Source organism: Phyllobates terribilis, unplaced genomic scaffold (assembly GCF_046119375.1).
Source record: "Phyllobates terribilis strain yellow unplaced genomic scaffold, ASM4611937v1 Scaffold_5__5_contigs__length_657084704, whole genome shotgun sequence".
Lineage (NCBI taxonomy): Eukaryota > Metazoa > Chordata > Amphibia > Anura > Dendrobatidae > Phyllobates > Phyllobates terribilis.
In genome coordinates, this window is record NW_027362765.1 from 649,677,514 (window position 1) to 649,701,656 (window position 24,143).

At 52.6% G+C, this 24,143-nt stretch overlaps 1 protein-coding gene across 4 annotated transcripts in view; it reads left to right on the forward strand.

The window, feature by feature from the left end:
• LOC141271380 (uncharacterized) overlaps positions 1-24,143 on the forward strand; it is a 65,021-nt gene that overhangs the window by 6,311 nt on the left and 34,567 nt on the right. For all 4 annotated transcript variants that reach the window (XM_073681477.1, XM_073681475.1, XM_073681476.1 and 1 more), the window contains exons 2-4: positions 21,744-21,802; positions 21,912-22,022; positions 22,298-22,386. In XM_073681477.1, the coding sequence (XP_073537578.1) occupies positions 21,772-21,802; positions 21,912-22,022; positions 22,298-22,386 (231 nt within the window). In that variant the 5' untranslated portion in view covers positions 21,744-21,771. The remainder of the gene's footprint in view (positions 1-21,743; positions 21,803-21,911; positions 22,023-22,297; positions 22,387-24,143) is intronic.

Sequence of the window (24,143 nt, forward strand, 5' to 3'; positions counted from 1 at the left end):
GTTGGCATAGCTGTGTCGTTTAAGTGCAGGTGGAGCAGGCTTTGTTGGCATAGCTGTGTCGTTTAAGTGCAGGTGGAGCAGGCTTTGTTGGCATAGCTGTGTCGCGTACGTGCAGGTTGAGAAGGCTTTGTTGGCATAGCTGTGTCGCCTATGTGCAGGTGGAGCAGGCTTTGTTGGCATAGCTGTGTCGCGTACGTGCAGGTGGAGCAGGCTTTGTTGGCATAGCTGTGTCGCGTACGTGCAGGTGGAGCAGGCTTTGTTGGCATAGCTGTGTCGCGTACGTGCAGGTGGAGCAGCCTTTGTTGGCATAGCTGTGTTGCTTACGTGCAGGTGGAGAAGGCTTTGTTGGCATAGCTGTGTCGCTTAAATGCAGGTGGAGAAGGCTTTGTTGGCATAGCTGTGTCGCGTACATGCAGGTGGAGCAGGCTTTGTTGGCATAGCTTTGTCGTCTATGTGCAGGTGGAGCAGGCTTTGTTGGCATAACTGTGTCGCGCACATGCAGGTGGAGCAGGATTTGTTGGCATAGCTGTGTCGCCTGCGTGCAGGTGGAGCAGGCTTTGTTGGCATAGCTGTGTCGCCTATGTGCAGGTGGAGCAGGCTTTGTTGGCATAGCTGTGTCGCCTATGTGCAGGTGGAGCAGGCTTTGTTGGCATAGCTGTGTCGCCTATGTGCAGGTGGAGCAGGCTTTGTTGGCATAGCTGTGTCGCCTATGTGCAGGTGGAGCAGGCTTTGTTGGCATAGCTGTGTCGTTTACATGCAGGTGGAGAAGGCTTTGTTGGCATAGCTGTGTCGCGTACGTGCAGGTGGAGCAGGCTTTGTTGGCATAGCTGTGTCGCCTACGTGCGGGTCGAGCAGGCTTTGTTGGCATAGCTGTGTCGTCTATGTGCAGGTGGAGCAGGCTTTGTTGGCATAGCTGTGTCGCCTATGTGCAGGTGGAGCAGGCTTTGTTGGCATAGCTGTGTCGCCTATGTGCAGGTGGAGCAGGCTTTGTTGGCATAGCTGTGTCGCCTATGTGCAGGTGGAGCAGGCTTTGTTGGCATAGCTGTGTCGCCTATGTGCAGGTGGAGCAGGCTTTGTTGGCATAGCTGTGTCGCGTACGTGCAGGTGGAGCAGGCTTTGTTGGCATAGCTGTGTCACCTATGTGCAGGTGGAGCAGGCTTTGTTGGCATAGCTGTGTCGCGTACATGCAGGTGGAGAAGGCTTTGTTGGTATAGCTGTGTCGCGTACATGCAGGTGGAGCAGGATTTGTTGGCATAGCTGTGTTGCGTATGTGCAGGTGGAGCAGGCTTTGTTGGCATAGCTGTGTCGCGTATGTGCAGGTGGAGCAGGCTTTGTTGGCATAACTGTGTCGCGTACATGCAGGTGGAGCAGGATTTGTTGGCATAGCTGTGTCGCGTATGTGCAGGTGGAGCAGGCTTTGTTGGCATAGCTGTGTCGCGTACATGCAGGTGGAGCAGGCTTTGTTGGCATAGCTGTGTCGCCTGCGTGCAGGTGGAGCAGGCTTTGCTGGCATAGCTGTGTCGCCTGCGTGCAGGTGGAGCAGGCTTTGTTGGCATAGCTGTGTCGCCTATGTGCAGGTGGAGCATCCTTTGTTGGCATAGCTGTGTCGCCTATGTGCAGGTGGAGCATCCTTTGTTGGCATAGCTGTGTCGCCTATGTGCAGGTGGAGCAGGCTTTGTTGCCATAGCTGTGTCGTTTACGTGCAGGTGGAGCAGGCTTTGTTTGCATAGCTGTGTCGCGTACGTGCAGGTGGAGAAGGCTTTGTTGGCATAGCTGTGTCGCGTACATGCAGGTGGAGAAGGCTTTGTTGGCATAGCTGTGTCGCCTATGTGCAGGTGGAGCAGGCTTTGTTGGCATAGCTGTGTCGCCTATGTGCAGGTGGAGCAGGCTTTGTTGGCATAGCTGTGTCGCCTATGTGCACGTGGAGCAGGCTTTGTTGGCATAGCTGTGTCGCCTATGTGCAGGTGGAGCAGGCTTTGTTGGCATAGCTGTGTCGCCTACGTGCAGGTGGAACAGGCTTTGTTGGCATAGCTGTGTCGCCTATGTGCAGGTGGAGCAGGCTTTGTTGGCATAGCTGTGTCGCCTATGTGCAGGTGGAGCAGGCTTTGTTGGCATAGCTGTGTCGCGTACGTGCAGGTGGAGCAGGCTTTGTTGGCATAGCTGTGTCGCGTACGTGCAGGTGGAGCAGGCTTTGTTGGCATAGCTGTGTCGCGTACGTGCAGGTGGAGCAGCCTTTGTTGGCATAGCTGTGTTGCTTACGTGCAGGTGGAGAAGGCTTTGTTGGCATAGCTGTGTCGCTTAAATGCAGGTGGAGAAGGCTTTGTTGGCATAGCTGTGTCGCGTACATGCAGGTGGAGCAGGCTTTGTTGGCATAGCTTTGTCGTCTATGTGCAGGTGGAGCAGGCTTTGTTGGCATAACTGTGTCGCGTACATGCAGGTGGAGCAGGATTTGTTGGCATAGCTGTGTCGCCTGCGTGCAGGTGGAGCAGGCTTTGTTGGCATAGCTGTGTCGCCTATGTGCAGGTGGAGCAGGCTTTGTTGGCATAGCTGTGTCGCGTATGTGCAGGTGGAGCAGGCTTTGTTGGCATAGCTGTGTCGCCTATGTGCAGGTGGAGCAGGCTTTGTTGGCATAGCTGTGTCGTTTACATGCAGGTGGAGAAGGCTTTGTTGGCATAGCTGTGTCGCGTACGTGCAGGTGGAGCAGGCTTTGTTGGCATAGCTGTGTCGCCTACGTGCGGGTCGAGCAGGCTTTGTTGGCATAGCTGTGTCGTCTATGTGCAGGTGGAGCAGGCTTTGTTGGCATAGCTGTGTCGCCTATGTGCAGGTGGAGCAGGCTTTGTTGGCATAGCTGTGTCGCCTATGTGCAGGTGGAGCAGGCTTTGTTGGCATAGCTGTGTCGCCTATGTGCAGGTGGAGCAGGCTTTGTTGGCATAGCTGTGTCGCCTATGTGCAGGTGGAGCAGGCTTTGTTGGCATAGCTGTGTCGCCTATGTGCAGGTGGAGCAGGCTTTGTTGGCATAGCTGTGTCGCGTACGTGCAGGTGGAGCAGGCTTTGTTGGCATAGCTGTGTCACCTATGTGCAGGTGGAGCAGGCTTTGTTGGCATAGCTGTGTCGCGTACATGCAGGTGGAGAAGGCTTTGTTGGTATAGCTGTGTCGCGTACATGCAGGTGGAGCAGGATTTGTTGGCATAGCTGTGTTGCGTATGTGCAGGTGGAGCAGGCTTTGTTGGCATAGCTGTGTCGCGTATGTGCAGGTGGAACAGGCTTTGTTGGCATAACTGTGTCGCGTACATGCAGGTGGAGCAGGATTTGTTGGCATAGCTGTGTCGCGTATGTGCAGGTGGAGCAGGCTTTGTTGGCATAGCTGTGTCGCGTACATGCAGGTGGAGCAGGCTTTGTTGGCATAGCTGTGTCGCCTGCGTGCAGGTGGAGCAGGCTTTGCTGGCATAGCTGTGTCGCCTGCGTGCAGGTGGAGCAGGCTTTGTTGGCATAGCTGTGTCGCCTATGTGCAGGTGGAGCATCCTTTGTTGGCATAGCTGTGTCGCCTATGTGCAGGTGGAGCATCCTTTGTTGGCATAGCTGTGTCGCCTATGTGCAGGTGGAGCAGGCTTTGTTGCCATAGCTGTGTCGTTTACGTGCAGGTGGAGCAGGCTTTGTTTGCATAGCTGTGTCGCGTACGTGCAGGTGGAGAAGGCTTTGTTGGCATAGCTGTGTCGCGTACATGCAGGTGGAGAAGGCTTTGTTGGCATAGCTGTGTCGCCTATGTGCAGGTGGAGCAGGCTTTGTTGGCATAGCTGTGTCGCCTATGTGCAGGTGGAGCAGGCTTTGTTGTCATAGCTGTGTCGCCTATGTGCAGGTGGAGCAGGCTTTGTTGGCATAGCTGTGTCGCCTATGTGCACGTGGAGCAGGCTTTGTTGGCATAGCTGTGTCGCCTATGTGCAGGTGGAGCAGGCTTTGTTGGCATAGCTGTGTCGCCTACGTGCAGGTGGAACAGGCTTTGTTGGCATAGCTGTGTCGCCTATGTGCAGGTGGAGCAGGCTTTGTTGGCATAGCTGTGTCGCCTATGTGCAGGTGGAGCAGGCTTTGTTGGCGTAGCTGTGTCGCGTATGTGCAGGTGGAGCAGGCTTTGTTGGCGTAGCTGTGCCGCGTACGTGCAGGTGGAGCAGGCTTTGTTGGCGTAGCTGTGTCGCGTATGTGCAGGTGGAACAGGCTTTGTTGGCGTAGCTGTGTCGCGTATGTGCAGGTGGAGCAGGCTTTGTTGGCGTAGCTGTGTCGCGTATGTGCAGGTGGAGCAGGCTTTGTTGGCGTAGCTGTGTCGCCTACGTGCAGGTGGAACAGGCTTTGTTGGCGTAGCTGTGTCGCGTATATGCAGGTGGAACAGGCTTTGTTGGCATAGCTGTGTCGCCTATGTGCAGGTGGAGCAGGCTTTGTTGGCATAGCTGTGTCGCCTATGTGCAGGTGGAGCAGGCTTTGTTGGCATAGCTGTGTCGCCTATGTGCAGGTGGAGCAGGCTTTGTTGGCATAGCTTTTTCGCGTACGTGCAGGTGGAGCAGGCTTTGTTGGCATAGCTGTGTCGCGTACGTGCAGGTGGAGAAGGCTTTTTTGGCATAGCTGTGTCTCTTACATGCAGGTGGAGCAGGCTTTGTTGGCATAGCTGTGTCGCGTACATGTAGGTGGAGAAGGCTTTGTTGGCTTAGCTGTGTCGTCTACGTGCCGGTGAAGCAGGCTTTGTTGGCATAGCTGTGTCGTCTATGTGCAGGTGGAGCAGGCTTTGTTGGCATAGCTGTGTCGCCTATGTGCAGGTGGAGCAGGCTTTGTTGGCATAGCTGTGTCGCCTATGTGCAGGTGGAGCAGGCTTTGTTGGCATAACTGTGTCGCCTATGTGCAGGTGGAGCAGGCTTTGTTGGCATAACTGTGTCGCCTATGTGCAGGTAGAGCAGGCTTTGTTGGCATAGCTGTGTCGCCTATGTGCAGGTGGAGCAGGCTTTGTTGGGATAGCTGTGTCGCCTATGTGCAGGTGGAGCAAGCTTTGTTGGCATAGCTGTGTCGCCTATGTGCAGGTGGAGTAGGCTTTGTTGGCATAGCTGTGTCGCCTATGTGCAGGTGGAGCAGGCTTTGTTGGCATAGCTGTGTCGCCTATGTGCAGGTGGAGCAGGCTTTGTTGGCATAGCTGTGTCGCCTATGTGCAGGTGGAGCAGGCTTTGTTGGCATAGCTGTGTCGCCTATGTGCAGGTGGAGCAGGCTTTGTTGGCATAGCTGTGTCGCGTACGTGCAGGTGGAGCAGGCTTTGTTGGCATAGCTGTGTCGCGTACGTGCAGGTGGAGCAGGCTTTGTTGGCATAGCTGTGTCGCTTACGTGCAGGTGGAGCAGGCTTTGTTGGCTTAGCTGTGTCGCGTACGTGCAGGTGGAGCAGGCTTTGTTGGCATAGCTGTGTCGCATACGTGCAGGTGGAGCAGGCTTTGTTGGCATAGCTGTGTCGCGTACGTGCAGGTGGAGAAGGCTTTGTTGGCATAGCTGTGTCGCGTACGTGCAGGTGGAGCAGGCTTTGTTGGCATAGCTGTGTCGCGTACGTGCAGGTGGAGCAGGCTTTGTTGGCATAGCTGTGTCGTCTATGTGCAAGTGGAGCAGGCTTTGTTTGCATAGCTGTGTCGCTTACGTGCAGGTGGAGAAGGCTTTGTTGGCATAGCTGTGTCGCGTACGTGCAGGTGGAGAAGGCTTTGTTGGCATAGCTGTGTCTCGTACATGCAGGTGGAGAAGGCTTTGTTGGCTTAGCTGTGTCGTCTACGTGCAGGTGGAGCAGGCTTTGTCGGCATAGCTGTGTCGTCTATGTGCAGGTGGAGCAGGCTTTGTTGGCATAGCTGTGTCGCCTATGTGCAGGTGGAGCAGGCTTTGTTGGCATAGCTATGTCGCCTGCGTGCAGGTGGAGCAGGCTTTGTTGGCATAGCTGTGTCGCCTATGTGCAGGTGGGGCTGGCTTTGTTGTCATAGCTGTGTCGCCTATGTGCAGGTGGAGCAGTCTTTTTTGGCATAGCTGTGTCGCCTATGTGCAGGTGGAGCAGGCTTTGTTGGCATAGCTGTGTCGCCTGCGTGCAGGTGGAGCAGGCTTTGTTGGCATAGCTGTGTCGCCTATGTGCAGGTGGAGCAGGCTTTGTTGGCATAGCTGTTTCGCCTATGTGCAGGTGGAGCAGGCTTTGTTGGCATAGCTGTGTCGCGTACGTGCAGGTGGAGCAGGCTTTGTTGGCATAGCTGTGTCGCCTATGTGCAGGTGGATCAGGCTTTGTTGGCATAGCTGTGTCGCCTATGTGCAGGTGGATCAGGCTTTGTTGGCATAGCTGTGTCGCCTATGTGCAGGTGGAGAAGGCTTTGTTGGCATAGCTGTGTCGCGTACGTGCAGGTGGAGCAGGCTTTGTTGGCATAGCTGTGTCTCGTACATGCAGGTGGAACAGGCTTTGTTGGCATAGCTGTGTCGTCTATGTGCAGGTGGAGCAGGCTTTGTTGGCATAGCTGTGTCTCGTACATGCAGGTGGAGCAGGCTTTGTTGGCATAGCTGTGTCGCGTACGTGCTGGTGGAGAAGGCTTTGTTGGCATAGCTGTGTCGCCTATGTGCAGGTGGAGCAGGCTTTGTTGGCATAGCTGTGTCGCCTATGTGCAGGTGGAGCAGGCTTTGTTGGCATAGCTGTGTCGCCTATGTGCCGGTGGAGCAGGCTTTGTTGGCATAGCTGTGTCGTGTACATGCAGGTGGAGAAGGCTTTGTTGGCATAGCTGTGTCTCGTACATGTAGGTGGAGAAGGCTTTGTTGGCATTGCTGTGTCGTCTATGTGCAGGTGGAGCAGGCTTTGTTGGCATAGCTGTGTCGCGTACATGCAGGTGGAACAGGCTTTGTTGGCATAGCTGTGTCGCCTATGTGCAGGTGGAGCAGGCTTTGTTGGCATAGCTGTGTCGCCTATGTGCAGGTGGAGCAGGCTTTGTTGGCATAGCTGTGTCGCCTGCGTGCAGGTGGAGCAGGCTTTGTTGGCATAGCTGTGTCGCCTATGTGCAGGTGGAGCAGGCTTTGTTGGCATAGCTGTGTCGCCTATGTGCAGGTGGAGCAGGCTTTGTTGGGATAGCTGTGTCGCCTATGTGCAGGTGGTGCAGGCTTTGTTGGCATAGCTGTGTCGCCTATGTGCAGGTGGAGCAGGCTTTGTTGGCATAGCTGTGTCGCCTATGTGCAGGTGGAGAAGGCTTTGTTGGCATAGCTGTGTCGCCTTTGTGCAGCTGGAGCAGGCTTTGTTGGCATAGCTGTGTCACCTATGTGCAGGTGGAGCAGGCTTTGTTGGCATAGCTGTGTCACCTATGTGCAGGTGGAGCAGGCTTTGTTGGCATAGCTGTGTCGTCTATGTGCAGGTGGAGCAGGCTTTGTTGGCATAGCTGTGTCGCATACATGCAGGTGGAACAGGCTTTGTTGGCATAGCTGTGTCGCCTATGTGCAGGTGGAGCAGGCTTTGTTTCATAGCTGTGTCGCCTATGTGCAGGTGGAGCAGGCTTTGTTGGCATAGCTGTGTCGCTTATGTGCAGGTGGAGCTGGCTTTGTTGGCTTAGCTGTGTCGCCTATGTGCAGGTGGCGCAGGCTTTGTTGGCATAGCTGTGTCGCCTATGTGCAGGTGGAGCTGGCTTTGTTGGCATAGCTGTGTCGCCTACGTGCAGGTGGAGCTGGCTTTGTTGGCATAGCTGTGTCGCCTACGTGCAGGTGGAGCTGGCTTTGTTGGCATAGCTGTGTCGCCTACGTGCAGGTGGAGCAGGCTTTGTTGGCATAGCTGTGTCGCCTACGTGCATGTGGAGCAGGCTTTGTTGGCATAGCTGTGTCGCCTACGTGCAGGTGGAGTAGGCTTTGTTGGCATAGCTGTGTCGCCTATGTGCAGGTGGAGCAGGCTTTGTTGGCATAGCTGTGTCGCCTATGTGCAGGTGGAGCAGGCTTTGTTGGCATAGCTGTGTCGCCTATGTGCAGGTGGAGCAGGCTTTGTTGGGATAGCTGTGTCGCCTATGTGCAGGTGGAGCAGGCTTTGTTGGCATAGCTGTGTCGCCTATGTGCAGGTGGAGCAGGCTTTGTTGGCATAGCTGTGTCGCCTATGTGCAGGTGGAGCAGGCTTTGTTGGCATAGCTGTTTCGCCTATGTGCAGGTGGAGCAGGCTTTGTTGGCATAGCTGTGTCGCGTACGTGCAGGTGGAGCAGGCTTTGTTGGCATAGCTGTGTCGCCTATGTGCAGGTGGATCAGGCTTTGTTGGCATAGCTGTGTCGCCTATGTGCAGGTGGAGAAGGCTTTGTTGGCATAGCTGTGTCGCGTACGTGCAGGTGGAGCAGGCTTTGTTGGCATAGCTGTGTCGCGTACGTGCAGGTGGAGCAGGCTTTGTTGGCATAGCTGTGTCTCGTACATGCAGGTGGAACAGGCTTTGTTGGCATAGCTGTGTCGTCTATGTGCAGGTGGAGCAGGCTTTGTTGGCATAGCTGTGTCTCGTACATGCAGGTGGAGCAGGCTTTGTTGGCATAGCTGTGTCGCGTACGTGCTGGTGGAGAAGGCTTTGTTGGCATAGCTGTGTCGCCTATGTGCAGGTGGAGCAGGCTTTGTTGGCATAGCTGTGTCGCCTATGTGCAGGTGGAGCAGGCTTTGTTGGCATAGCTGTGTCGCCTATGTGCCGGTGGAGCAGGCTTTGTTGGCATAGCTGTGTCGTGTACATGCAGGTGGAGAAGGCTTTGTTGGCATAGCTGTGTCTCGTACATGTAGGTGGAGAAGGCTTTGTTGGCATTGCTGTGTCGTCTATGTGCAGGTGGAGCAGGCTTTGTTGGCATAGCTGTGTCGCGTACATGCAGGTGGAACAGGCTTTGTTGGCATAGCTGTGTCGCCTATGTGCAGGTGGAGCAGGCTTTGTTGGCATAGCTGTGTCGCCTATGTGCAGGTGGAGCAGGCTTTGTTGGCATAGCTGTGTCGCCTGCGTGCAGGTGGAGCAGGCTTTGTTGGCATAGCTGTGTCGCCTATGTGCAGGTGGAGCAGGCTTTGTTGGCATAGCTGTGTCGCCTATGTGCAGGTGGAGCAGGCTTTGTTGGGATAGCTGTGTCGCCTATGTGCAGGTGGAGAAGGCTTTGTTGGCATAGCTGTGTCGCCTATGTGCAGGTGGAGCAGGCTTTGTTGGCATAGCTGTGTCGCCTATGTGCAGGTGGAGAAGGCTTTGTTGGCATAGCTGTGTCGCCTTTGTGCAGCTGGAGCAGGCTTTGTTGGCATAGCTGTGTCACCTATGTGCAGGTGGAGCAGGCTTTGTTGGCATAGCTGTGTCACCTATGTGCAGGTGGAGCAGGCTTTGTTGGCATAGCTGTGTCGCATACATGCAGGTGGAACAGGCTTTGTTGGCATAGCTGTGTCGCCTATGTGCAGGTGGAGCAGGCTTTGTTGGCATAGCTGTGTCGCCTATGTGCAGGTGGAGCAGGCTTTGTTGGCATAGCTGTGTCGCTTATGTGCAGGTGGAGCTGGCTTTGTTGGCATAGCTGTGTCGCCTATGTGCAGGTGGCGCAGGCTTTGTTGGCATAGCTGTGTCGCCTATGTGCAGGTGGACCTGGCTTTGTTGGCATAGCTGTGTCGCCTACGTGCAGGTGGAGCTGGCTTTGTTGGCATAGCTGTGTCGCCTACGTGCAGGTGGAGCTGGCTTTGTTGGCATAGCTGTGTCGCCTACGTGCAGGTGGAGCAGGCTTTGTTGGCATAGCTGTGTCGCCTACGTGCAGGTGGAGCAGGCTTTGTTGGCATAGCTGTGTCGTCTATGTGCAGGTGGAGCAGGCTTTGTTGGCATAGCTGTGTCGCCTATGTGCAGGTGGAGCAGGCTTTGTTGGCATAGCTGTGTCGCCTATGTGCAGGTGGTGCAGGCTTTGTTGGCATAGCTGTGTCGTCTATGTGCAGGTGGAGCAGGCTTTGTTGGCATAGCTGTGTCGCCTATGTGCAGGTGGAGCAGGCTTTGTTGGCATAGCTGTGTCGCCTATGTGCAGGTGGAGCAGGCTTTGTTGGCGTAGCTGTGTCGCGTATGTGCAGGTGGAGCAGGCTTTGTTGGCGTAGCTGTGCCGCGTACGTGCAGGTGGAGCAGGCTTTGTTGGCGTAGCTGTGTCGCGTATGTGCAGGTGGAACAGGCTTTGTTGGCGTAGCTGTGTCGCGTATGTGCAGGTGGAGCAGGCTTTGTTGGCGTAGCTGTGTCGCGTATGTGCAGGTGGAGCAGGCTTTGTTGGCGTAGCTGTGTCGCCTACGTGCAGGTGGAACAGGCTTTGTTGGCGTAGCTGTGTCGCGTATATGCAGGTGGAACAGGCTTTGTTGGCATAGCTGTGTCGTCTATGTGCAGGTGGAGCAGGCTTTGTTGGCATAGCTGTGTCGCCTATGTGCAGGTGGAGCAGGCTTTGTTGGCATAGCTGTGTCGCCTATGTGCAGGTGGAGCAGGCTTTGTTGGCATAGCTTTTTCGCGTACGTGCAGGTGGAGCAGGCTTTGTTGGCATAGCTGTGTCGCGTACGTGCAGGTGGAGAAGGCTTTTTTGGCATAGCTGTGTCTCTTACATGCAGGTGGAGCAGGCTTTGTTGGCATAGCTGTGTCGCGTACATGTAGGTGGAGAAGGCTTTGTTGGCTTAGCTGTGTCGTCTACGTGCCGGTGGAGCAGGCTTTGTTGGCATAGCTGTGTCGTCTATGTGCAGGTGGAGCAGGCTTTGTTGGCATAGCTGTGTCGCCTATGTGCAGGTGGAGCAGGCTTTGTTGGCATAGCTGTGTCGCCTATGTGCAGGTGGAGCAGGCTTTGTTGGCATAACTGTGTCGCCTATGTGCAGGTGGAGCAGGCTTTGTTGGCATAACTGTGTCGCCTATGTGCAGGTAGAGCAGGCTTTGTTGGCATAGCTGTGTCGCCTATGTGCAGGTGGAGCAGGCTTTGTTGGGATAGCTGTGTCGCCTATGTGCAGGTGGAGCAAGCTTTGTTGGCATAGCTGTGTCGCCTATGTGCAGGTGGAGTAGGCTTTGTTGGCATAGCTGTGTCGCCTATGTGCAGGTGGAGCAGGCTTTGTTGGCATAGCTGTGTCGCCTATGTGCAGGTGGAGCAGGCTTTGTTGGCATAGCTGTGTCGCCTATGTGCAGGTGGAGCAGGCTTTGTTGGCATAGCTGTGTCGCCTATGTGCAGGTGGAGCAGGCTTTGTTGGCATAGCTGTGTCGCGTACGTGCAGGTGGAGCAGGCTTTGTTGGCATAGCTGTGTCGCGTACGTGCAGGTGGAGCAGGCTTTGTTGGCATAGCTGTCTCGCTTACGTGCAGGTGGAGCAGGCTTTGTTGGCATAGCTGTGTCGCTTACGTGCAGGTGGAGCAGGCTTTGTTGGCTTAGCTGTGTCGCGTACGTGCAGGTGGAGCAGGCTTTGTTGGCATAGCTGTGTCGCATACGTGCAGGTGGAGCAGGCTTTGTTGGCATAGCTGTGTCGCGTACGTGCAGGTGGAGAAGGCTTTGTTGGCATAGCTGTGTCGCGTACGTGCAGGTGGAGAAGGCTTTGTTGGCATAGCTGTGTCGCGTACGTGCAGGTGGAGCAGGCTTTGTTGGCATAGCTGTGTCGTCTATGTGCAAGTGGAGCAGGCTTTGTTGGCATAGCTGTGTCGCTTACGTGCAGGTGGAGAAGGCTTTGTTGGCATAGCTGTGTCGCGTACGTGCAGGTGGAGAAGGCTTTGTTGGCATAGCTGTGTCTCGTACATGCAGGTGGAGAATGCTTTGTTGGCTTAGCTGTGTCGTCTACGTGCAGGTGGAGCAGGCTTTGTCGGCATAGCTGTGTCGTCTATGTGCAGGTGGAGCAGGCTTTGTTGGCATAGCTGTGTCGCCTATGTGCAGGTGGAGCAGGCTTTGTTGGCATAGCTATGTCGCCTGCGTGCAGGTGGAGCAGGCTTTGTTGGCATAGCTGTGTCGCCTATGTGCAGGTGGGGCTGGCTTTGTTGTCATAGCTGTGTCGCCTATGTGCAGGTGGAGCAGTCTTTTTTGGCATAGCTGTGTCGTCTATGTGCAGGTGGAGCAGGCTTTGTTGGCATAGCTGTGTCGCCTATGTGCAGGTGGAGCAGGCTTTGTTGGCATAGCTGTGTCGCCTGCGTGCAGGTGGAGCAGGCTTTGTTGGCATAGCTGTGTCGCCTATGTGCAGGTGGAGCAGGCTTTGTTGGCATAGCTGTGTCGCGTACGTGCAGGTGGAGCAGGCTTTGTTGGCATAGCTGTGTCGCCTATGTGCAGGTGGATCAGGCTTTGTTGGCATAGCTGTGTCGCCTATGTGCAGGTGGAGAAGGCTTTGTTGGCATAGCTGTGTCGCGTACGTGCAGGTGGAGCAGGCTTTGTTGGCATAGCTGTGTCGCGTACGTGCAGGTGGAGCAGGCTTTGTTGGCATAGCTGTGTCTCGTACATGCAGGTGGAACAGGCTTTGTTGGCATAGCTGTGTCGTCTATGTGCAGGTGGAGCAGGCTTTGTTGGCATAGCTGTGTCTCGTACATGCAGGTGGAGCAGGCTTTGTTGGCATAGCTGTGTCGCGTACGTGCTGGTGGAGAAGGCTTTGTTGGCATAGCTGTGTCGCCTATGTGCAGGTGGAGCAGGCTTTGTTGGCATAGCTGTGTCGCCTATGTGCAGGTGGAGCAGGCTTTGTTGGCATAGCTGTGTCGCCTATGTGCCGGTGGAGCAGGCTTTGTTGGCATAGCTGTGTCGTGTACATGCAGGTGGAGAAGGCTTTGTTGGCATAGCTGTGTCTCGTACATGTAGGTGGAGAAGGCTTTGTTGGCATTGCTGTGTCGTCTATGTGCAGGTGGAGCAGGCTTTGTTGGCATAGCTGTGTCGCGTACATGCAGGTGGAACAGGCTTTGTTGGCATAGCTGTGTCGCCTATGTGCAGGTGGAGCAGGCTTTGTTGGCATAGCTGTGTCGCCTATGTGCAGGTGGAGCAGGCTTTGTTGGCATAGCTGTGTCGCCTGCGTGCAGGTGGAGCAGGCTTTGTTGGCATAGCTGTGTCGCCTATGTGCAGGTGGAGCAGGCTTTGTTGGCATAGCTGTGTCGCCTATGTGCAGGTGGAGCAGGCTTTGTTGGGATAGCTGTGTCGCCTATGTGCAGGTGGTGCAGGCTTTGTTGGCATAGCTGTGTCGCCTATGTGCAGGTGGAGCAGGCTTTGTTGGCATAGCTGTGTCGCCTATGTGCAGGTGGAGCAGGCTTTGTTGGCATAGCTGTGTCGCCTGCGTGCAGGTGGAGCAGGCTTTGTTGGCATAGCTGTGTCGCCTATGTGCAGCTGGAGCAGGCTTTGTTGGCATAGCTGTGTCACCTATGTGCAGGTGGAGCAGGCTTTGTTGGCATAGCTGTGTCACCTATGTGCAGGTGGAGCAGGCTTTGTTGGCATAGCTGTGTCGTCTATGTGCAGGTGGAGCAGGCTTTGTTGGCATAGCTGTGTCGCATACATGCAGGTGGAACAGGCTTTGTTGGCATAGCTGTGTCGCCTATGTGCAGGTGGAGCAGGCTTTGTTTCATAGCTGTGTCGCCTATGTGCAGGTGGAGCAGGCTTTGTTGGCATAGCTGTGTCGCTTATGTGCAGGTGGAGCTGGCTTTGTTGGCTTAGCTGTGTCGCCTATGTGCAGGTGGCGCAGGCTTTGTTGGCATAGCTGTGTCGCCTATGTGCAGGTGGAGCTGGCTTTGTTGGCATAGCTGTGTCGCCTACGTGCAGGTGGAGCTGGCTTTGTTGGCATAGCTGTGTCGCCTACGTGCAGGTGGAGCAGGCTTTGTTGGCATAGCTGTGTCGCCTACGTGCAGGTGGAGCAGGCTTTGTTGGCATAGCTGTGTCGCCTACGTGCATGTGGAGCAGGCTTTGTTGGCATAGCTGTGTCGCCTACGTGCAGGTGGAGTAGGCTTTGTTGGCATAGCTGTGTCGCCTATGTGCAGGTGGAGCAGGCTTTGTTGGCATAGCTGTGTCGCCTATGTGCAGGTGGAGCAGGCTTTGTTGGCATAGCTGTGTCGCCTATGTGCAGGTGGAGCAGGCTTTGTTGGGATAGCTGTGTCGCCTATGTGCAGGTGGAGCAGGCTTTGTTGGCATAGCTGTGTCGCCTATGTGCAGGTGGAGCAGGCTTTGTTGGCATAGCTGTGTCGCCTATGTGCAGGTGGAGCAGGCTTTGTTGGCATAGCTGTTTCGCCTATGTGCAGGTGGAGCAGGCTTTGTTGGCATAGCTGTGTCGCGTACGTGCAGGTGGAGCAGGCTTTGTTGGCATAGCTGTGTCGCCTATGTGCAGGTGGATCAGGCTTTGTTGGCATAGCTGTGTCGCCTATGTGCAGGTGGAGAAGGCTTTGTTGGCATAGCTGTGTCGCGTACGTGCAGGTGGAGCAGGCTTTGTTGGCATAGCTGTGTCGCGTACGTGCAGGTGGAGCAGGCTTTGTTGGCATAGCTGTGTCTCGTACATGCAGGTGGAACAGGCTTTGTTGGCATAGCTGTGTCGTCTATGTGCAGGTGGAGCAGGCTTTGTTGGCATAGCTGTGTCTCGTACATGCAGGTGGAGCAGGCTTTGTTGGCATAGCTGTGTCGCGTACGTGCTGGTGGAGAAGGCTTTGTTGGCATAGCTGTGTCGCCTATGTGCAGGTGGAGCAGGCTTTGTTGGCATAGCTGTGTCGCCTATGTGCAGGTGGAGCAGGCTTTGTTGGCATAGCTGTGTCGCCTATGTGCCGGTGGAGCAGGCTTTGTTGGCATAGCTGTGTCGTGTACATGCAGGTGGAGAAGGCTTTGTTGGCATAGCTGTGTCTCGTACATGTAGGTGGAGAAGGCTTTGTTGGCATTGCTGTGTCGTCTATGTGCAGGTGGAGCAGGCTTTGTTGGCATAGCTGTGTCGCGTACATGCAGGTGGAACAGGCTTTGTTGGCATAGCTGTGTCGCCTATGTGCAGGTGGAGCAGGCTTTGTTGGCATAGCTGTGTCGCCTATGTGCAGGTGGAGCAGGCTTTGTTGGCATAGCTGTGTCGCCTGCGTGCAGGTGGAGCAGGCTTTGTTGGCATAGCTGTGTCGCCTATGTGCAGGTGGAGCAGGCTTTGTTGGCATAGCTGTGTCGCCTATGTGCAGGTGGAGCAGGCTTTGTTGGGATAGCTGTGTCGCCTATGTGCAGGTGGTGCAGGCTTTGTTGGCATAGCTGTGTCGCCTATGTGCAGGTGGAGCAGGCTTTGTTGGCATAGCTGTGTCGCCTATGTGCAGGTGGAGAAGGCTTTGTTGGCATAGCTGTGTCGCCTTTGTGCAGCTGGAGCAGGCTTTGTTGGCATAGCTGTGTCACCTATGTGCAGGTGGAGCAGGCTTTGTTGGCATAGCTGTGTCACCTATGTGCAGGTGGAGCAGGCTTTGTTGGCATAGCTGTGTCGTCTATGTGCAGGTGGAGCAGGCTTTGTTGGCATAGCTGTGTCGCATACATGCAGGTGGAACAGGCTTTGTTGGCATAGCTGTGTCGCCTATGTGCAGGTGGAGCAGGCTTTGTTTCATAGCTGTGTCGCCTATGTGCAGGTGGAGCAGGCTTTGTTGGCATAGCTGTGTCGCTTATGTGCAGGTGGAGCTGGCTTTGTTGGCTTAGCTGTGTCGCCTATGTGCAGGTGGCGCAGGCTTTGTTGGCATAGCTGTGTCGCCTATGTGCAGGTGGAGCTGGCTTTGTTGGCATAGCTGTGTCGCCTACGTGCAGGTGGAGCTGGCTTTGTTGGCATAGCTGTGTCGCCTACGTGCAGGTGGAGCAGGCTTTGTTGGCATAGCTGTGTCGCCTACGTGCAGGTGGAGCAGGCTTTGTTGGCATAGCTGTGTCGCCTACGTGCATGTGGAGCAGGCTTTGTTGGCATAGCTGTGTCGCCTACGTGCAGGTGGAGTAGGCTTTGTTGGCATAGCTGTGTCGCCTATGTGCAGGTGGAGCAGGCTTTGTTGGCATAGCTGTGTCGCCTATGTGCAGGTGGAGCAGGCTTTGTTGGCATAGCTGTGTCGCCTATGTGCAGGTGGAGCAGGCTTTGTTGGCATAGCTGTGTCGCCTATGTGCAGGTGGAGCAGGCTTTGTTGGCATAGCTGTGTCGCCTATGTGCAGGTGGAGCAGGCTTTGTTGGCATAGCTGTGTCGCCTATGTGCAGGTGGAGCAGGCTTTGTTGGCATAGCTGTGTCGCCTATGTGCAGGTGGAGCAGGCTTTGTTGGCATAGCTGTTTCGCCTATGTGCAGGTGGAGCAGGCTTTGTTGGCATAGCTGTGTCGCGTACGTGCAGGTGGAGCAGGCTTTGTTGGCATAGCTGTGTCGCCTATGTGCAGGTGGATCAGGCTTTGTTGGCATAGCTGTGTCGCCTATGTGCAGGTGGAGAAGGCTTTGTTGGCATAGCTGTGTCGCGTACGTGCAGGTGGAGCAGGCTTTGTTGGCATAGCTGTGTCGCGTACGTGCAGGTGGAGCAGGCTTTGTTGGCATAGCTGTGTCTCGTACATGCAGGTGGAACAGGCTTTGTTGGCATAGCTGTGTCGTCTATGTGCAGGTGGAGCAGGCTTTGTTGGCATAGCTGTGTCTCGTACATGCAGGTGGAGCAGGCTTTGTTGGCATAGCTGTGTCGCGTACGTGCTGGTGGAGAAGGCTTTGTTGGCATAGCTGTGTCGCCTATGTGCAGGTGGAGCAGGCTTTGTTGGCATAGCTGTGTCGCCTATGTGCAGGTGGAGCAGGCTTTGTTGGCATAGCTGTGTCGCCTATGTGCCGGTGGAGCAGGCTTTGTTGGCATAGCTGTGTCGTGTACATGCAGGTGGAGAAGGCTTTGTTGGCATAGCTGTGTCTCGTACATGTAGGTGGAGAAGGCTTTGTTGGCATTGCTGTGTCGTCTATGTGCAGGTGGAGCAGGCTTTGTTGGCATAGCTGTGTCGCGTACATGCAGGTGGAACAGGCTTTGTTGGCATAGCTGTGTCGCCTATGTGCAGGTGGAGCAGGCTTTGTTGGCATAGCTGTGTCGCCTATGTGCAGGTGGAGCAGGCTTTGTTGGCATAGCTGTGTCGCCTGCGTGCAGGTGGAGCAGGCTTTGTTGGCATAGCTGTGTCGCCTATGTGCAGGTGGAGCAGGCTTTGTTGGCATAGCTGTGTCGCCTATGTGCAGGTGGAGCAGGCTTTGTTGGGATAGCTGTGTCGCCTATGTGCAGGTGGTGCAGGCTTTGTTGGCATAGCTGTGTCGCCTATGTGCAGGTGGAGCAGGCTTTGTTGGCATAGCTGTGTCGCCTATGTGCAGGTGGAGAAGGCTTTGTTGGCATAGCTGTGTCGCCTTTGTGCAGCTGGAGCAGGCTTTGTTGGCATAGCTGTGTCACCTATGTGCAGGTGGAGCAGGCTTTGTTGGCATAGCTGTGTCACCTATGTGCAGGTGGAGCAGGCTTTGTTGGCATAGCTGTGTCGTCTATGTGCAGGTGGAGCAGGCTTTGTTGGCATAGCTGTGTCGCATACATGCAGGTGGAACAGGCTTTGTTGGCATAGCTGTGTCGCCTATGTGCAGGTGGAGCAGGCTTTGTTGGCATAGCTGTGTCGCCTATGTGCAGGTGGAGCAGGCTTTGTTGGCATAGCTGTGTCGCTTATGTGCAGGTGGAGCTGGCTTTGTTGGCATAGCTGTGTCGCCTATGTGCAGGTGGCGCAGGCTTTGTTGGCATAGCTGTGTCGCCTATGTGCAGGTGGAGCTGGCTTTGTTGGCATAGCTGTGTCGCCTACGTGCAGGTGGAGCTGGCTTTGTTGGCATAGCTGTGTCGCCTACGTGCAGGTGGAGCTGGCTTTGTTGGCATAGCTGTGTCGCCTACGTGCAGGTGGAGCAGGCTTTGTTGGCATAGCTGTGTCGCCTACGTGCAGGTGGAGCAGGCTTTGTTGGCATAGCTGTGTCGCCTACGTGCAGGTGGAGCAGGCTTTGTTGGCATAGCTGTGTCGTCTATGTGCAGGTGGAGCAGGCTTTGTTGGCATAGCTGTGTCGCCTATGTGCAGGTGGAGCAGGCTTTGTTGGCATAGCTGTGTCGCCTATGTGCAGGTGGTGCAGGCTTTGTTGGCATAGCTGTGTCGTCTATGTGCAGGTGGAGCAGGCTTTGTTGGCATAGGTGTGTCGTCTATGTGCAGGTGGAGCAGGCTTTGTTGGCATAGCTGTGTCGTCTATGTGCAGGTGGAGCAGGCTTTGTTGGCATAGCTGTGTCGTCTATGTGCAGGTGGAGCAGGCTTTGTTGGCATAGCTGTGTCGCCTATGTGCAGGTGGAGCTGGCTTTGTTGGCATAGCTGTCGCGTATGTGCAGGTGGAGCAGGCTTTGTTGGCATAGCTGTGTCACCTATGTGCAGGTGGAGCAGGCTTTGTTGGCATAGCTGTGTCGCCTATGTGCAGGTGGTGCAGGCTTTGTTGGCATAGCTGTGTCGCCTATGTGCAGGTGGAGCAGGCTTTGTTGGCATAGCTGTGTCGCTTACGTGCAGGTGGAGCAGGCTTTGTTGGCATAGCTGTGTCGCGTACGTGCAGGTGGAGCAGGCTTTGTTGGCATAGCTGTGTCACCTATGTGCAGGTGGAGCAGGCTTTGTTGGCATAGCTGTGTCGCCTATGTGCAGGTGGTGCAGGCTTTGTTGGCATAGCTGTGTCGCCTATGTGCAGGTGGAGCAGGCTTTGTTGGCATAGCTGTGTCGCGTACGTGCAGGTGGAGAAGGCTTTGTTGGCATAGCTGTGTCGCTTACATGCAGGTGGAGCAGGCTTTGTTGGCATAGCTGTGTCGCGTACGTGCAGGTGGAGAAGGCTTTGTTGGCATAGCTGTGTCGCGTACATGCAGGTGGAGCAGGCTTTGTTGGCATAGCTGTGTCGCGTACGTGCAGGTGGAGAAGGCTTTGTTGGCATAGCTGTGTCGCCTATGTGCAGGTGGAGCAGGCTTTGTTGGCATAGCTGTGTCGCCTATGTGCAGGTGGAGCAGGCTTTGTTGGCATAGCTGTGTCGCCTATGTGCAGGTGGAGCAGGCTTTGTTGACATAGTTGTGTCGCGTACATGCAGGTGGAGCAGGCTTTGTTGGCATAGCTGTGTCGCCTATGTGCAGGTGGAGCAGGCTTTGTTGGCATAGCTGTGTCGCCTATGTGCAGGTGGAGCAGGCTTTGTTGGCATAGCTGTGTCGCCTATGTGCAGGTGGAGCAGGCTTTGTTGGCATAGCTGTGTCGCCTATGTGCAGGTGGAGCAGGCTTTGTTGGCATAGCTGTGTCGCCTATGTGCAGGTGGAGCAGGCTTTGTTGGCATAGCTGTGTCGCCTATGTGCAGGTGGAGCAGGCTTTGTTGGCATAGCTGTGTCGTCTATGTGCAGGTGGAGCAGGCTTTGTTGGCATAGCTGTGTCGCCTACGTGCAGGTGGAGCAGGCTTTGTTGGCATAGCTGTGTCTCCTACGTGCAGGTGGAGCAGGCTTTGTTGGCATAGCTGTGTCGCCTATGTGCAGGTGGAGCAGGCTTTGTTGGCATAGCTGTGTCGCCTATGTGCAGGTGGTGCAGGCTTTGTTGGCATAGCTGTGTCGCGTATGTGCAGGTGGAGCAGGCTTTGTTGGCATAGGTGTGTCGCCTGCGTGCAGGTGGAGCAGGCTTTGTTGGCATAGCTGTGTCGTCTATGTGCAGGTGGAGCAGGCTTTGTTGGCATAGCTGTGTCGCCTATGTGCAGGTGGAGCATGCTTTGTTGGCATAGCTGTGTCGCCTGCGTGCAGGTGGAGCATGCTTTGTTGGCATAGCTGTGTCGTCTATGTGCAGGTGGAGCAGGCTTTGCTGGCATAGCTGTGTCGCCTATGTGCAGGTGGAGCATGCTTTGTTGGCATAGGTGTGTCGCCTGCGTGCAGGTGGAGCAGGCTTTGTTGGCATAGCTGTGTCGCCTGCGTGCAGGTGGAGCAGGCTTTGTTGACCTCGGTAGAGCTGCACCAGATTATAAGGGGTTTTTCCCTTTTTGTGAACAGTGTTTTGTTGGAGGCGGTGTCCTTCCTCATTACTGTCCATCATGTCCCATACTAGGCATTATATTGTCACAGTGTATCGGGCACTTTGTCTAGGGGAGGTCACAGTTTAAGCGACAGATATTTTACATATTGTTCTAGGGGGACATTAGTGGTTATTCAGCCCTAGGGTATGTGCACACGGCATCTTTTTCAGGGGTCCGTCTGCAAAAGCGCCCAGAAAATAATCAAAAAATGAACATGTGTATTTCTATGTTCCTGTTCATATGTTCAGGCTTTTGAGCATCTTTTAACCCCTTCGTTTCCAGAGGTGCCAAGTGGTTAAAAGAAGTGATCGTATCATTCTTGTCACTTTTTCAGCTGTGAAGACCCTTTACACTTTACAATACAAATCGAAGTGAAGAAGTCCTGGCATCTTTTTCAATGTTTTTGTTTGGTAAACAGTTAGTGGTTTCTTCATTGTCAAATTGACCGTTTAACCCATTCACCACATGACATAAACTTGCATCATATCTGGTGTCCCTGCCGTTGATGTGGGCTCAGACGTTGGGCCCACATCTTTCCCGGCAGATGATCGTTGATTTAATCAGCTATCATGTGCCTCTAACAGTCTCAGGTGAATCGGGAGTTTCACGCGCAGGTGTTAACCTTTTAAATCCCACTGTCAGTCTCCTGACAGCCGCATCGTTCCACATTATCATCTGCTTGCTCGTGATATGATCGTGCTGATTGGTTGTCATGCCAGCCAGGGGTCTGCTGATGACCCCCATGCCTGTGAAAGTCAGCCTGTGGTCTGCATTCATAGGAGATCATGATTTTCACCACTATACATAGCATTGTTAATAGAGCACAGGCGATCAGACGATCGCAGCTTCAAGTCTCCTAAGGGGACAATTAAATACAGTAAAAAGTGAAAGAAAATATGAAAAAAATTGTAAAAACACAAGTTTAAATTACCCCTTTATGGCCTCTTTAAAAATAAAACCATAAAAATACACATATTTGGTATAACAAGATAAATAAGAAAAATTAATCAAATTGGTAAATGGCATAACGAAAAAAAATCAAAACACCAGATTTACGTTTTTTTTGACTGCCACAACACTTTTTTTTGCAATTTCAATGCACTTGGAATTTTTTTTCCCATTTTTCAGTCACTATGTGGTAAAATGAATGGTGTCATTTAAAAGTAAAACTTGTTCTGCAAAACACAAGTCCTGATACAGCCATTTTGACAGAAAAATAAAGTTATACCTCTTGGAAGAAGGAGAGGAAAATACGAACGCGCATATATGAAAAATTGCCCGTCCTTGTGGTGTTAAACAATAGGTCATTTTTTTAATGATGGCTTCCCTTTTAATGGACTAATGCATGTAAAATTTGGGGGCTAGTGAATAACCTTTATGTTCTAAACTGGAGGAGGAACATCTCACTGTATTATGACTTTTAAGAATATTGGTCGCTTTTCTGCAGTACCAAATGTTGCACATTAGACATGCCCTGAGCGCTCACCGTTACCTTCTGATGCGTTTCCAAAGTTTGTACTCCTGACAAGGGAGAACAGAGTGCTAAAGGTGACAATTTATCCTAGATTTACAAATGTATTTCATAACATTCCTATTAGGAGAATTACAAGACTTGCTCCAACTCCACTATTCACATGTTGCATCTGACTGGTCTATAAAATCCATTTTTAATTTTGTAAATATTTTTGATAGTTTTATGCATAAAGCACATTTTCTTAAATTATTACCTTTTAGGTGTATAATGTGTCAGGTTGGTGACTGTTGCTTGTATCATTATGGCACTATTCTTTTTTTCTATTGAGGATTGGGCGTCTTTAGAAGCACATCAAGATGGAGAACAACACATCTTTTACATCCCCAAGTAAGAGAAGGCTTTCATTGATTGTAAATAAAGAGATTTCTTTTGGGATAAATTTAGATCTGAATATTACAAAGTAATTCTCTCTATGTGTGTGTTTTGTTTCCTACAGAAAGATCCAGTAAGAGAAATCCTTTGAAGAGTCGAATTCTGGAGAAAAATCACAAAACCTCCCGATTCTTTCGGAAACGTCAGGTTGGCCGACCTAAGTTGTCGACTAAAGGTAAAGCCATGCTGAATGCTAAGCCAGGCATTGTGGTATATTTTATATTGGTTATTTCATTAATTAGAACAAACGGTAGATGGATAAACCTTTAAATAAATCAGATGCTGTATATGATAAAAAGTGTAGTAGAAAACATGGATATGGAAGCTCTATTATTATCATTTGAAATGTCATAACTTTTCGATGCCAAAGTCTGTTCTTATCGATTTGCTGTGATTTTTCATTTGTTTCTCTGAACTTTTTTTTTACTCTGAAAATTTATGTGCTTCTAGATGAGACCAGGAAGAAAAGCACTCCAGAAAGATGTCCTAGTTCTCCTCCTTTTTTCCAACAAGATCACAGCATTCTACAAGACAACCAGGTACGTGGATTCTAGAAACCTGTTAGCATTAGCCATTTTTTAGACCGTGAATAGAGCAAATATTATGACTTGGAGGTGGATGGATATATTAAAGAAAAATTGTGTGCTTGAATATCAAGGAAACTCTTGTCCTTGATTGGCTTCAAAACCACAAGTCTCTTACATCATCCCCGTAGACTGTTGTAATAACTACTGTATTTTTTGGGACATTGACATGCACACTTAAAAAAAATGTAATCTTTCCTGGAAGGGTGATCCGAAGGCAAAGCATTTTTCCCTATCTGTTCAGTCCATAATCTAAGCTATTTTCTAATATACTTGCTCTAAAAATTCCCTACCCTTCCCCCAACTACCCTAACAGCTTTTGTATTTTTTTTTTCTATTTCCGGTTGAATAACAATTTGTTTGAGTAGCACCATCAGGGGGACAGAGGCTGTGGTCAATGTCACAGCCTCTGCCCACTCTCTGAACCGAAGCGTCATCAGTGACACTCATATCAGGGGCTGGTCCCTGCTCTGTCCCTCTGGTGTGTTCCTTGTTCAGTGTGTCGTCCCCCCAGCGCTCTGTGCCATGAGCGCGGCGCCCGGTCTGCTTTAACTGCTGGATAGTGATAAGCCGGCAGCAGAGTGGTGTCACTATATCCGGTGTCCAGGAGGACTAGTGCTGCCCCAGAGGTGACCTCACTGGTCTCTACGGGGTATAGTGACACCGCTCTGCTGCCGGCTTATTGCTATTCATCTATACAGACAACAGACTGGACGCTGCGCTTATCGCACTGGGGGAGACAGAGCAGGGACCAGTCACTGAAACGACAGTTACTGATGCCTTTTCATTTTAGAGAGGGGGCAGGGGCCGTAACATTGACCGCAGCCTCTGCCCCTTGATGATGCTTCCTGTGAGTATTCCAACATGCACTGGTGATACTCAACCAAATCGTCAACAGACGTCAAGTAGGAACAAAAAATACAATAGCTGCAAGGCAGTGTAGTGATGGAACAGTATGCTGTTTTAACCCCTTCATGACCAGGTCATTTTCCGTTTTTGCAGTTTCATTTTTTGCTCCCTTTCTTCCCAGAGCCATAACTTTTTTTTTTTATTATTATTATTATTATTTTTCGGTCAATATGGCCATGTGAGGGCTTAATTTTTGCTGGATGAGTTGTACTCTTGTCAGTTCACACCTGCAGAATCTCTAATCCAGCAGAACAAACACCTCTCCCTGGTGAACCGACTGCTTCGCTTGAAAACAGAGTCCAGGCACATCATATAAAAGAATATAGCGTGCGCTCACCGGTAAATAAAAATTTCTTCTTTATTTCATCACTTTAAATCAGCAAGGCAGGGAGTCAGTGGAAGACTTAATAGACAACGTTCGTTGAATAGTAATAAGCTCGTCAACAGGTCACTGCACAAAGGGGAAATGACCGAGGTGAGCACCTGTACACGCCTCTATGACCAATGAATGGCAAGAAACCCTGTACCACCTAAACTGGATAGAATGCTTATTAAAACACATTACATATAGTAAATACAACAATGACCGACATTTCGACTTGGTCATTGAAACCTACAGTACCCTGCGCCTGTGTGTGCAGGATCCACTCAGCTTCTATTTGAAGCAGGAGTCTATGCAGATCCCCTCCTTGTGCTGGTAAGGATACCTGTTCTAGACCAGCAAAACGCAACACGTGGGAATCCCACATGTATCAAATCAATTTCTGTGCATCCTTTTTGGTTTGGATCGATTTGAAATGTAC